We start from the raw sequence: 14,226 nt of genomic DNA on the forward strand, positions 1-14,226 counted from the left end.
ATTATATTTTTTTAGCATTTTAAGCTAACGTAGTAGTGTGAGCGCCTGGCTATACAGGGAGGAGCCGTACCTACGATTGTTCGTAACAGGGTCGGGGTTCAGCGTCACTCTGCAAACTTTGCACATTCCCCTGCCCCCTTCCAATGAAATGTCTCCAAAATTTAAGTATTCACAGCGAATCCAAGCCCTGTATGCCCACACCCGGGACACGCAGCTAGCTGGGTCCAGCTGGGCAATGGACGTTATATATTCTCTCCAGAGGGTCTAATTCTGGGTGGTGCCTACCTTGTTAGCGTGATTTCTGAGTGGGTTTTGCTGTGGTGCAGCAACATCCGTGCTGGGAATCAGCCGCTCTCTAATTGCAGGGATGTTCTGGAAGTAATGGTGTCAGTGGGAGATGAGGTGGGAACTGGATTATTGAACCACCCCGTGTGTCCAACAAGCAGGCAGTGGGCTATCACGTGCGCCGTGAAGTTGTTCAGAGACAAAATAAAGTGGTCCGTGAAGGAAATAAAGAGTATCTGGAAGATACTCCAGGCATGTCAAGTCATATTTAAATGGGTGCTGGGACAGGACATTGAAAATCAGTGAAAACTTCTGCCAGAACCGGCATTAAATGGGTGTATTGGACTGTACAGAGGGCTACATCAGCTTGGAAGGAAAAGTGATGCTCCCACTGCCCCGAGACCCCAGGCAAGCTCCTTTGTGGCAGGCGGTGGCAGTGCCCTCCTGACCATCTGCACTGCCCACCCAGCAGCCCCTGAGCCCACGGGTGTTGAAGGTCACACCAGGGGAGCGCTGAGTACTGCCAACACTTTGGCTTTTATTCTCCAGACTCGGCTGTAGCCGCATCCCTGTGGCTCTCCACTCCCTCTCCCCCTCCATCTTGTCGTCAGCCGTTCTCTTTCGGCGGCACTTAACCTTCTCTTCGTTCTCCTTCTCCCTGCTGTGCGCTGCTGCTTTTGTTCCTCCACTCTCAGAAGGAACCTGACCTTTGCTTTATTTTGCTCCTGGCTTTTACTAACTGGGCACGAGCTTTATTTCCCTACCTCTGCCTCCCTACCCCTTCTCTTTATGCGTAAATTCAGCATCTGCAGAGAGCCTACGCGAAGCCTCCTGGATTCAGCCGCATCCCTAAGCACGCAGCCCAGGAGATGCTCAAGGGCGTGGAGGTGCAGGTTGGAAAGGGATGAACACACACCATCGTATCCACAGCAAACCAGGGCTGTTACGAAACTCCCGTTCATGCTTTCCCATCCTTTACGCGGCTCACTGGCAGAACAGCGTTTCTGTGCCTAACAAAGCAGGGTCAGCAAATTAAATATAAATTAAATATAAATAACTGGCAGATAAGCAGCTGCGCTCCGAAGGTGGATAGTCAGTATGTCTGTCTCCCAGCACTGCAGTGGCCGGCAGATCCATAGCAATCCTGTCGCAAGAAGAGAAAGGAAGGGTGACCCGTCGTTTCCTGCCTCACGCCTGCTGGGAATTTGAGTCCCTTGTCAGAGCTCGTCACCACGTCCCCCGTGCCAGCCTCGGGGTGAGCGGCCTTTCCCCAAACGCCTGCTGGAAATTTCCAGAGGCACCACAGCAGTCCCGAAACAAAAAGCTGCTGTGCCTCCCCGCAGGCGCTTCATTTTGGGATCTATTGCTCCAGGCAGGCACGCCATGCTCTGCTTCACCGACTGAATTTAAACCTCTAACGTGCTGCTCAGTTGGAGGGTTTCATATTAAGTGTCCAAAATCAGGTGGGTCCGTTCTGCAGCAATGAGAAAACATGGTATTTCCTCTCTAAGAGTGCCATAAATAAGCATATAGGGTGCAGAGACGGTATTGTAAATGTTTAACTTTCTATAGTAAAGGATGAGCTAAGTGAATGTGCATCAGGGATAAATGAAGGGGGCCTTGCAATGGATTTTGTCCAAAATTCTTCTTAAAACTCAGCTCTCATTGGTGCCTACTGTCTGCTGAGAGCTGGGTAAGTGGTCAGTTGAGGTGTGGTTTGTGGGGGGGGGGTTAAACCCTAAAATCCTATTTTTTGTTGTTTCTGCCCACCCCCTTTAGTTACTATTATTATTATTATTATTATTATTATTATTATTATTATCTTGTCTTTCATGAGGTGACTTCTAGGCTTCAAACTGCCATGTTTGCAGCCCCCCTAACACAGAAAGGCACGAGGTTGTAGGGTTTGGATTTCCTCCACGCGGTTGTCCCCTGGAGAAGGGACAAGGCACAGAACTCTTCTGCAGGTAGAGTTACAGCAAGTGTCATGGGCTTGGCTGTGTCCAGGTCTGGAGTTCTCGACTTTATGAGGGTTTGTTTGTTTGTTTCCTAAGGGCTCAGGTGTTTTGTAGAAACTGGAATTTTTACCTCAAACCAAAACATGTATTTCAGTAAGACACAGTGGAGCAAAGTGATACATGCCAGGTGTGGGAAACTGGGGAAGAAACCAAAGCAGAACAAGCTTCACACAGGAAGAAGCATCTTTGCCTGATTACGTGTTCACAGTTAATATTCCCTAATGGAGCAGACTGGAGCACCATCCTGCAACAACCATCTTTTGCTGAATCCCATTTAAAGTCTCCAGCAGCCATACAGGTGCCCAGCTTTTTTTTTTTTTTTTTTTATTCATGCTTCCTTTTGAGCTGAAATCAATCCTTCCCTTCCCAAGGCAGAATTACTTCCTATAAAGCACTGCCTGATCTGTCTCTTGTAACATTTGTCTACTTGATGTGGCTTTCACCAGCTCTCTTGGGCAACACTCAAAAAGCCAGAGTGGTTTTTAGTCTGACTGCTCTTCCTGATGCTTAGCAGAAATGGTCCCTGGCTTGCTTTAATTCTGTTGCCACTTAGGCATCGTTTGTTGCATCAGCCTAAATAATTAATTTCTTCTTTTTTTTTAATTTTTCTTTTCTTTTTCCTCTGTATATATTTTGCGGTTCATTGTTAGTCCTCAACTATTTCTTACAGCAGCTGCACATTATTTCACTGTCCTAAATACAGATTTTCCAAGTTTTAGTTGTGGAGGGATATTTCACAGGTGAGCTATTGAAGGCTCCATGATAAAATTAGCCAGCTATGCAATACTTAAGACATAAGGTTAGGAGGCACTGATACAGGCTACACAGAAAATCTGTGGTTGTCCCATCCCTGGAAGTGTTCAAGGCCAGGTTGCATAGGACTTTGAGCAGCCTCGTCTAGTGAAAGGTGTCCCTGCCCATGAGGCGTGGGTTGGAACAAGATAATCTTTAGAGTCCCTTCCCACCCAAGCCATTCTATAATTGTGTGATTCCATGAAATTAAAACCATTAAAACAATGACTTTGTAAATGGCTGTGTAATGCTACATCTTGCAGCAAAAGCTCTATTTCTGTAATGGCATATGTTAACTGATATTTCAGGGGATGCTACAATTTTAATGCTTTTAATACCATGTATAAGGGCTTCAGAGGCCCTAAGCAGCCTGTGGGATTGACTTTGGAAACCTTAACAACTCAACCTGATCCTCTTCAACCAAATTACAGATTGCTCTGCTTTGCTGTTCTGTATTTAATTAATCTCATTAATTAAATCCCCTTAATGACACTAGGGTCGGCCACTCATCCATATCTTGGGTATTGCCTCTGAAATCCAGAAGGATTGATTCATTTTCCTTCCCTGACATTTTTAAAGTGAAATGTGTGTTGGCAATAAATTTCTTTTCCTGATTGAAATCCTATTTTAAATTGTCTTTATTTATATATTTACATGTATATATAGAGAGAGCTATAGCTATCTTTTGTCAACCATATAAACATATCTATAACTTTAGACATTCTATTAAACTGCATTCTTTTTACTAAAAAGGATAGATTACAGCTGTATGCCCTTTTCAGTGGTAAAAAAAACATAGTAATATTTGTGCCATTTGTTTACATTTTACATACGTTGGCAAATTATGAGTGATGGGGATTTTTCTTTGTTTTGATGATTACTGTACACTTGTGGGTTTTTGCCAAGTTGGGTGAAACAGGCAGTCAGTTAAATTATGTATACAGAATTTTATTTATTAGCTAATTAAAGGGCTCTTAAATGTGATGAATACAGGAGAGCTTATCCAAAGCTGTTCTACATTCAGAATGATTATGAAACAAAGTGGTATGATAATGATCATTCTAAATACGTGAAGGCATTGATCAGTGAAAACAGTTAGCTTTTGTCATTTTGCATACTTGCATACTTTCCTGCTGTGTCAACCCCCATCATTCTCCCAGCTTTGAACCAGTTATTTGCTGAACTAAACTCATAGGGGAGAGGTTTATTACAGAAATGTTCTCTATGCAGCTGTTGAGGATGCTCCTAGGAGTAGAACTCAATTTAAAATTTACAAGCTGTGGTCGGTTGAAACGCTTAGATGCTCAGGCAACAGCTTCGGTTCAGGAGTTTGACTTTTTAATGAAGCTGACCACTGCACTGCTAGTTTCTCTCAATTTACATCATGTGATAAGATCATGACTTTAAATCAAATGTAGACTTCCCCCTCCCCCCCATGATATTAAAAGAGGTACTTAAAAACTGATTGCTCTTAGAAGCACAAAATAAATCTTGCTTATTTCAAATGATATATTTATTCAGCCAATTTGCATCTTCAGCTGTCAAATTAGATCTCTAGCTGACCTAATTTGAGCAAATTTTAAATGCTACTTGGGGAGAAGCTACACAAAATTCTCTGCTTCCAAGAACTATAACCCAATTTGTACTTCTCCTTGGTGACTGCAGCTTAGAAAATCATACAACCATAAAATGGTTTGGGTTGGAAGGGACCTTAAAGATCATCTTGTTCCAGCCCACCTCCCCCGTGGGCAGGGACACCTTCCACTAGATCCGTAGCCTCCCATGTCCAAAATCAGATGTTCTTGGTACCTCCTCTTTGTGAAAATCTCACCAGGTTTTCATGCTGCATTCTTGGACAGCCTTTATATTGCATCAGCAAAGCACCCAGGCTTGAAAAACCATGCTAGGGGCTGCAAATGGTGGTTGAATGATTAAAGAGAAAAAACTTACAACCCATTTAATTTCAACTTTTACCAGTTTTTCATAGACAAGTTTTTAGGGAAAAAAACAGCAAAGACTGACTTTCCCCAGCTACTGTCAAGTATGTTGGTTGGTCAATGCATTAAGTCCAGGTTGATGATAAATCTAGTAGACATTCATGCTCATTTGTGCTCACGTTTCTGGCTCCTCTGAGGGTCTCAGACTATCAGATTCATCTTCACACTATGAGGATATAAATCTCTAAGAAATGGGATGAATTAGGCAAAAGAAGACAATTAGGAATGACAGCTGAGGAATAGTTATCTTCCAGCCTTATCCATGGGCAAGATGTTTGCATCATCAAATATTTAAAATTTAATCTAGTGCAGGGGTAATGGGCAGGTTCAAAATCAGAGCAGGCTGGTGTCCTGGAGAGTGAAATCCAGTCTGTATGGGTCTTTAGAATACACAATAGCCATAAGCAGAATGGGCTGTCCAGTGCACCTGTCTGAGCAATGCTCAGAGGTAGGGGAGGAGCAGAGCCCACATGCTGAGAGGCTGCCAATCTCTGTGCTACTCTTCCAGCTCCAGAGCTAAGGCTTGGTTAGATTTCTGATGCTGTTGTTGCCAGCAGAGATACAGTCTTCAGCTTCAGAGAGCTTATGTTACTCCCATATTTTGTTGGCAACCTCCCTTTTGGACTGCTGATAAGAAAAAACAGTTACAGGTGATTTAAATGTTATCCATTAAGGTTGGGCTATAGCCTCTAATTCAGGCTATCAGTGAGGTGTTGGATCAGAGTAGACCTAGGACGGATGATGAGTTTGAAATGAAGATCTGTATCTTTGGGCTGCGTGGTGGTCTTTGGGTTGTGACTCTTGACCACAAACTCTGCCACATGAGGCCTTGTCACAGACACATCAAGGGAAACATCTTGCTCTGTGCCTGGCTAAGGCTGGCAGACAGAGTGAGAAAAAAACTCTCATGGTGTGGATAAGCAAGCTTGGGCTCAAAAATATGAAAGCTTCACCTGTGAAGGAAGAATGGGTTGTTTAGTCTACAGCAGCTTGAAGGGCAGCAGAAGTGGGAAGCAATGAACATGGCTTTTGGAATCACTATCAGTCCTGCTTCTAAGGACTGTGTTATTTGTAGGGAGGTATGGGGAAGCTTCTGTTTGATGAAATGTGAAAAAAAGTAAAATCCGTTGTAGGCTGCTTTTGTGAATGCCTGATTGTTCTTGTAGCAATGCTTTTGCAGACATATTGCAAGCCCTTAGGGGAAAAATGTATGGTAGCCACTCGTGCTACAGAATTAGATTAGTTGAAGCCTCCACATGATCAAGTTTAAACAGCTCTTGAATCTAAATTGGGTTGAAGTCTTCAAGAGTGGGAAGTAAGCTGAGACAGTAACAAGGGGAGTTTAGCACAGGATCAGATTGTTTTTTCTAGAGTATATTTGGCTGAGGTTAGTCACAAGGATGGTCTGTGGCCATCAATGCATGTGGTGTTGCATTGGCCTACACATGCATCTTTATCTGCCAGTTTTGCTGGATGCATGGAACTAAGGGAGGCAGGGAAAGCACTCTAGATTTAGAGATCTGCATCTTTCCATTATTGTGCAGTGGGATATAGGCTGTGTGCCAAGGGCTAAAGAACAAAGTGGAATGTTAGTCTTAAACAACAAGTTAAAGACAGGCTCTCCTTTGACTTGTCAATTATCTGCCCTAGTTGGATGTTTTTCTTAGCAAAATGTGCTGCTGTCTAGAGATGTATTTGTTTTAGAATGCCATTAGCACTATTATCTGGGTTTTAGCAGCCATTTAAGAATTGATATTCCAGCACAGATGACCTTCTCCCTGTCTGCATTTTGCTGTGACTCCAGAACTGATAATAGTGGGTAGCTCTGTGATTATTCCATTACTAGTTAGGAAAATGCCTGCACTTAAGTTGAATTTTAAGGGAGCTGTTTAGCAGCTTTCTGTTGAATGGCTGTAGTTACTACAGCAAGAGCTACCTCCTGCCTCTGTAAGTAAACACTGGTGAATTTCCTTCTGAACTGTTGATTGATTTAGATTCAGCAAACAAGGAAAAACAGATTTGCAGGTCCTTAGGTAGCAGGAATGATGGCCCGCCTACCCAAGACAGCTGAGCTGAACTGCAGTGGAGACAGCTACACAGCTCCTTTCTTTTGCCTTGCTTTTCCCAGCCCTGGCATTGGTCCAGTTCCAACATGTAACAAAGCATGCTGAATAGAAAATACTGGGTTTTCTTCCTAAACTGGCTCATTTCGGGATCAGATGAGTGCCAGAGGTGGCATAAGGGATGTTATGGTGGAGGGCAAGGTGAGGCCATGCATGCCCCTTCCTAAGGCTTGACTGCACCTTAAAATCGCATCCGTAGTTCATGTCAGCTGATGGCAAAGGCTCTGCATGGAAACGACGTCAACTGGAATATGGCCCCAAATAATTAGAAAATGTTTTCTAGGGTAAAGCACATTGGAAGGAGAAAGTCTGGTGGTTTTTTTTAATGAAAGGAGCCACAGACTCTCATGTGCTCACAGCAGCAACTGCTGTCTGGCTCCCTGCTATGCTGACTGCACTCAGACATACGTCAGGGAATTCTGCTGAGCTGCTTTGTTACTTTAATCATATCTTCAAACACTGTGGAAGATGTTGGGTTGTGTCCAATTCTTGGCCCCTCCTTCTTTGCCCCCTTTAAATTCTCTGTGAGGGAAATGAGATCATACAAGCCCAGAACACTACTTTAAAGTCAGCCCTCATTGTAGGTATTGGTGAGAGAGATTTACTTTTAGCATAATTATAAAGTTTTGGAAGACTCATGATTCCTGGCACTAAACTGAATTAAACAAAGTCCTGTTCAAATCTGTTAGAAGAAAAAACATCCTTATGCTTGTTCTCAAGATACAACCTCAAAACATAATTTCTCGCTTCTAATTTCTATGGTGAATCCTTGCCATGTGGTTACCCTTATATATTTAGGACTATTTATCTCTGTAGTTTAACCTTTCAAAAAGATTAATGCAACTAAATGTGTGGTGTTGGATTTTTTTTTTTAATTTTTTTTTTTTTAGAATTAGTCCCAGCACCGTGACTTTTCCATCATGTCAGAACCTATCACGCTCAATGTTGGAGGAAAACTCTATACCACCTCTCTGTCCACTCTGACTAGCTTTCCAGACTCCATGCTGGGGGCCATGTTTAGTGGGAAGATCCCAACCAAGAAGGACAGCCAAGGCAACTGCTTTATTGACAGAGATGGCAAAATCTTCCGCTATATCCTGAACTTTTTAAGAACTTCTCACTTGGACCTCCCGGAAGATTTTCAGGAAATGGGCTTACTGCGACGGGAAGTAGATTTTTATCAAATTCAGCCCCTGATTGAGGCCTTGCAGGAGAAGGAGGTAGAGCTTTCTAAAGCAGAGAAAAATGCCATGCTCAACATCACCCTCGATCAGAAGACCCAGACCGTTCACTTCACTGTCCGAGAAGCACCCCAGATTTACAGCCTGTCTTCCTCCAACATGGAAGTGTTCAGTGCCCATATCTTCTCCACGTCATGCCTGTTCTTGAAGCTTCTTGGTTCCAAACTGTACTACTGTTTCAATGGAAACCTTTCCTCAATATCCAGTTACCTGCAGGACCCCAACCACTTGACCTTAGATTGGGTTGCGAGTGTGGAAGGCCTTCCCGAAGAGGAGTACACCAGGCAGAACTTGAAGAGACTCTGGGTGGTGCCAGACAATAAGCAAATCAATAGTTTCCAGGTGTTTGTGGAAGAAGTGCTGAAAATAGCCATGAGTGATGGTTTCTGCATAGATTCTGCTCATCCACATACTTCAGATTTCATGAATAATAAGATTATTCGCCTAATCCGGTACAAGTAGGAATGGCTGTTTGTTGTGGTGCCAGCATGGAGATAACACAGGTTAAGTGTTTCCCTTTAAAACACACTTACAGCCTAATTCAGAATCATGCTTATCTGGATTAAGAGTCACTAATAAGGAGATGATTTTCCTTTAATGTACTTACCAATACGACCTTTCAGAATGTGTCTATATTCCAGACAGAAAGCAATATTGTCTAGCATCCTGAATTAAGGACTGGCACTGTCTCTGCCTCTGCCTCTGACCTGCTGTACAATTCTGGGGAAAATCACTTAACTTCTGTCCTCTCTACATTTTCCTCATGGAAAATGAGTGATCCTTAACCTGCATTGCCAGGGGATACGAGGGTTCAGTAACCATGGTTTGGATGTATCTGGAGAACGGATGCAGTGAAAGGTACCATGGAGCTGCAGTGCAGCAGACAGCCCTAGAAGCACATTTGCCATGTCTTGCTGTATCACCTGTGCAGGGCATTCAGGAAGCTTGTTTGGATCCATGGAGAAGAAGCCTTCCCACATGTACTCAATACAGCTGTAAAGGATGGTGCAAGTTGCAAATGAGTAAGGGATCCCATCTCTTTGCGTTCAACAAAGGATTTCTATCACCCTGTGAAGCTGACTTGGGTTTTTTCCTGAACCCTGTGAGGAAGTCCCTGCTTTATTGTGCTTTCAGGGAAGCTGTGTTGGAATAATGTGACTGGCAAGGAAGCCATAGAAGAGACAATAACGTTATTATAAACCAAGATTAAACTTTTACATTCCAAAGACATCCAAGACAACTAGTCCTTTTCTTTCTCTTACAATGTTAATATTTGTCCGGAGGATGCTGCTGAAACTTTCTAAGGTGAAGACAGATTTTGAGGCTGAGGCCCCCAGATGTCTTCGAAACATTTGAGCCTCTTTTGGGCATAACTCCTTTCAGCAGTACCTGGAATGCATGGGAATACATAGGATGGATTTCATTTGAAAAGACAACATTCTCACCAGGTTATACCTAACATTTTTCATCGCAAAAGCAGAGGGTCATTTTTCCTACCCTGGTTCACTGAGCCTTTTTTTTTGTTTAATATCTTTGTGAAATGGTCAGGTCACTTAAAGAATTTTACCTGTTTGCTTGGCTTCAGTGTCAGCTTGCCAGAGGGAAGGCAGTGGGAAACCAGAGGTCAAACTCTTCCCTACACACCTGGTCTGTGCTGTAATTAAGATCATAACTCACTAGCTGCATGTTGTCTCTAAATATCATTTGTGCCATGTTCAAGATGGTTCTTTCTCAGTAAATTATGTTTAAAAGTATCTTAACTGTATTTCCCTAACCATATTGCTGTGAGTGCATGAGAGGCCCTCTGGAACATTTTCAGGTATCTTTCATGGGATAGAAGGGCAAATGCAATAACTAAGCTTTGCATTTAGAGTTTTAGTGCTTCTAAAAGTTTTTAGCATAGGGCTGCAAAGCTCAGTACTCTGTATGTTCTTGTTTCCTAAAGTGACTACTCTGTTGTTACACTAAGCTGACCTGTGAACAAGCATAAAGAAGCTTTTCTTTTTTTTTTGTAAAAAAAAGTGTGATCAATATATTTCTACTGTCCCAAGCTGTGACTGCATGAACAACACAAATCAGCATGCTGATGGGTAAAATGCTCATTCTGCAGTTGTTACAAACCACTACCCTTTGTCTGACTTGGTGCTAAACCGGCATATACATGGGACCATGTTGTCAGAGGGCACTGATTGGGCTTGAAGCCCTTAGAACCACTAAACGTGGCAAATTTTGTGTATTTTGAGGATTGTAAACAGGATTTTGTGACCAAATTCCAGTTTGAGTCACCATGTTCCTCTATATTTAGTCTCATTAGGAAGAACTTTTTTTTTTTTTTCCATCCCAGTCCTGAATTACAAAGTACAAGTTAGCTAGTCAGCTGGACACTGACAGAGGTGATTGGTGCTGGTAATATGATCTGTTAAAAGAACCCTCTCATCAAATCTGTGACTTGAAACAGATATGCTGTTGCTGAATTTATGATAACAGAGATTTTAGGGACTCTTGACAGTATTTCTTTTTAACCCAGACCCTTGAGAGTAGAGTAGTTAAATGACCTGTACCCGGAGCTTTTGTATGTCATGACTAAAATAATACTCACTGGTAGGAATTTGTTTCCTATCAGCTTGAGTTTATCCAAAGGTAAGAGCAGTGGGCTTAGAACTCATTTGAAAGGGTGGAGGGGGAAAGTCTGACCTACACCCTTTAGAGCTGTGGATCAGTACTGCCCCATTCAGTTTCAGTAAAATGAAATATTCCATGGGAGAGTTGAATCATTACTGTATTTTTTTTGTTGTTGTTGAAAGGCAAGTAAGAGGAGTCTGTAAAAGGAGAGAACTGGACTCAGATCTTCATCTTCACCTGGAGTGCTTTAACCTATCAGTCTGTTATGCAAAAGATGAACACATTTATTTGTGTTCATGCAGCCAAGTCAGTAAAAGGTACAGCTGGCCCCAGATCTCTGTCATTTATTAATAGACAGTGAGATGCAAAGTATCTCTCTTTTATATATGTATATAGATGCAAAATTTCCAACCAGTATAAAGACATGAGAGAAGCCATGCTTTGGGAAGAACAGCAAAACTTGAGGTACCTCAAACTTGCTAAGCACAATAAACATGTAAAAAAAAGTATGAGGTACTATTTATACTGGAAATGGGCGGTAAGTGAATCACTTGTGATTGCAGTCAAACATATGTTCTACAAATGCAGCTGCTATTTCAGACTCTACACTAAGCTTAATTTATAGCTGCTCCCAAATTCTGCAGTCTGTGAGTTACGATATAATGACTGTTTATAGGAATGTTCTCTCTCCGGAGCATTTGTTTGCATTTTATCTGAATAGCTGTTTTTTTTTACCTTCTTTTTCTGAGCCCTGGAGGTGTAACTTGCTCTTGTTTACCAGTCAACAGCACTGAAAATGATTCTTCTCAAGAGTTTTCCTGAATTAAAGAGAAGCAAATGTGCACAAAGCCTACTAAGTATAGCACAACCCCATCACTAGTCATGGAAAGCATTTGGCATTTATTAGCAATACCATCTAAAAATTATTTCACTATTCAGTGGAATATTCACTTTCAGAGCAAACTTTTTTTTTTCTTGGAAAGGATCTAGTGACATTTTCTTCCCTTAAAGTTTTGTGTCTGTTTTCTTTTACATCTTGTTGCATAACTCCTGATTCTGCCATATGCCCATCTCCCTCAATACCTTAGTGTACAAAATGAGGCCAAGCCCTGCAATTTTTTTTTAATGGTCTCTTTTCTTTTTTTCTTTTTTTTCCCTTAAATGACCACTGAATAGGGTGTTCAGTAGTGTTAGAGGAGAAAAGTACAAGAGTTAGGGCAGATTTTAGCTGTAGTCCAGTGGCATTCTCAGATCTGAACATGTGCATAGCACAGTGGTGTTTCTCACGTGGCAAAAAGACTATTACAATGCATCTTAATGGGACTCCAGAAAGAATCACTCATGGATTTCTTTACATGTTTTTAGGCTTGATGTCTCTTAAATATCTAACAATGTCCAGTTACAATGATGAGACTGAAACTGTACATAAATAGTAAGAGATACTTGGTTTATACAGCTGTTAAAGGCTGGGAGGAGTTGATGGGAGGAGTATTTGTTTCGGCAGGCAGTGGTAAAGAAATAAAAGATTTACAATAAAGTTGTAAAAAGTTAGATCTGAAAGAATCACAATAACAAGAAAACCAGGATTTAGAAGTGAGAGAATAAAAATATATTGATGTGTTCAGGGAAAAAAAGAAAAACAAAACAGCAAGATAACAATGGAGACAAAGATTTTGCTACAAGAGTCTGTGGTTAGAATGATTCATTGGTCCTTTCCAGTTTTAATCTCCTATTATGCACTTTAAATATGGGTCATGCCGAGACTTATGATAGCAGCTTCTCAGGAGCAAGCAGCTTTGCTTCAATTTGCATGTGCTTGAAATCACCAAACGTTGGCACTGCTGTACTTAGAACTTTATCACTGGGTTGCTGAGTATAAATTGCTGCTTAAGTTCACTGGAAGCAAATATCTCCAGTCAATCAGATTTATTCCCAGGAATAAAATGCAAGGTGGAAGGGGAGGTGGAGTCCATATATAAGGTTGGTGGAAGTGATAAAAACTGCCTTCAGCCACAGACTGTGGAAAACAAGTCCAGGATCTTCTGATACTTTATGGATTAATAGAGAAGTAATGAAGAAGACTCCTCTGGGCAGTTTTATTTTCACTTCATCCTGCAGAACTTGGTGCCACTGCTCAGAATTTCAATGTATTTTGAAACATTTAACTTCCATTCCGCACCCACATGCTGATGGACACAAACATGCAGGGCATAAGCAGTGCTAATATGCGGTCCTCCCAGTAACAGTCTCATATGTGAATTAATATGGGCAATCACAGATAGTCTGTGCAAGAAAGGCTGATTGTGTATAAAGATCCAGATCAAGCTCACAGGTTCACTTGGGAATAACACAAGGAATCTTTTCCGTGTGAATTCAGGAAAAAAAAAGGAGCTATAGGGGAAGGCTATATCTAATAATTTCTTTTCTCCTCATCCTCTTGGCATTACCCTCAGTGTTTTCTTACTCCAAATCCTAATTGCAGGATTTTCCCATTGATCAGAATTTGAACTAGAGGCCGTGCTTTTGAATCAATAGTGTTTGAAAAGATGGTCTTTATTGCTTACCACCTTCACAGAGGGCCTGCCTGTAGGGCTGTCACATTTAAAAATCTGATTGCATTCCTCTGCTTGTAACTTTCTGTGAACTGTTACTAATATGTATTTTAGAAAGTAGTAAATAAAATTGGAGTGAAGCAGGATGTGCTCTCCCTGACATATTTATTGAGAAAAAAAGCATGAGTGATGCTTGCTGCACCTCTAGCTTTCCCTTTCTCTAACCATTGCCTCCTTGTAATGCTTACCTCGACCTCAGTGGCTGGGGATTGCAAGCTCCCGCGGAATTAGTGCAGTTGTATAAAACTTGGATGAACGAGCCTTTGTAAATAGTCAAAACCATTTAAAATGCATTAGCTCAATTATGTTTCAAATATTTATAAAGAGAGGATTCGTTTTTCCAATGAGAAGCCTTCTTAAACCCTGATGCTTTACTGCTGTTAGACTTGTCTCTAGTTCCTAAGCTTGAGCAAACCATAATACATGGCTGCTGTACAGGAAAATAAAAATTGAACATGTTAACTGTATGATTCCATGCAGCTCCTATAAGGTACGATAGATAGATAGATAGATAGATAGATAGATAGATAGATAGA

At 41.6% G+C, this 14,226-nt stretch overlaps 2 protein-coding genes across 5 annotated transcripts in view; one reads left to right on the plus strand and one right to left on the minus strand.

Annotated features, from left to right (window-relative positions):
* USP35 (ubiquitin specific peptidase 35) overlaps positions 1–208 on the minus strand; it is a 26,078-nt gene extending 25,870 nt beyond the window's left edge. For 2 of the 3 annotated variants that reach the window (XM_088051219.1, XM_088051222.1), the window contains exon 1: positions 71–208. The gene's annotated coding sequence lies outside the window, so the exon portion shown is untranslated. The remainder of the gene's footprint in view (positions 1–70) is intronic. The other variant, XM_088051220.1, reaches the window with a different exon arrangement.
* Positions 1–13,768, plus strand: part of KCTD21 (potassium channel tetramerization domain containing 21) — a 13,994-nt gene extending 226 nt beyond the window's left edge. Inside the window, exons 1-2 of one of the 2 annotated variants that reach the window (XM_088051225.1) lie at positions 2,330–2,601; positions 8,106–13,768. In XM_088051225.1, the coding sequence (XP_087907351.1) occupies positions 8,136–8,918 (783 nt within the window). In that variant the 5' untranslated portion in view covers positions 2,330–2,601; positions 8,106–8,135 and the 3' untranslated portion in view covers positions 8,919–13,768. Of the gene's footprint in view, positions 1–2,329; positions 2,602–8,105 lie in introns of those variants that run through there. The other variant, XM_014252812.2, reaches the window with a different exon arrangement.
* Positions 13,769–14,226: the final 458 nt, after the last annotated feature.

This window comes from Pseudopodoces humilis, chromosome 2 (genome assembly GCF_049639895.1).
Source record: "Pseudopodoces humilis isolate 2021_Gansu_Grassland_sample_001 chromosome 2, ASM4963989v1, whole genome shotgun sequence".
Taxonomy (NCBI): domain Eukaryota; kingdom Metazoa; phylum Chordata; class Aves; order Passeriformes; family Paridae; genus Pseudopodoces; species Pseudopodoces humilis.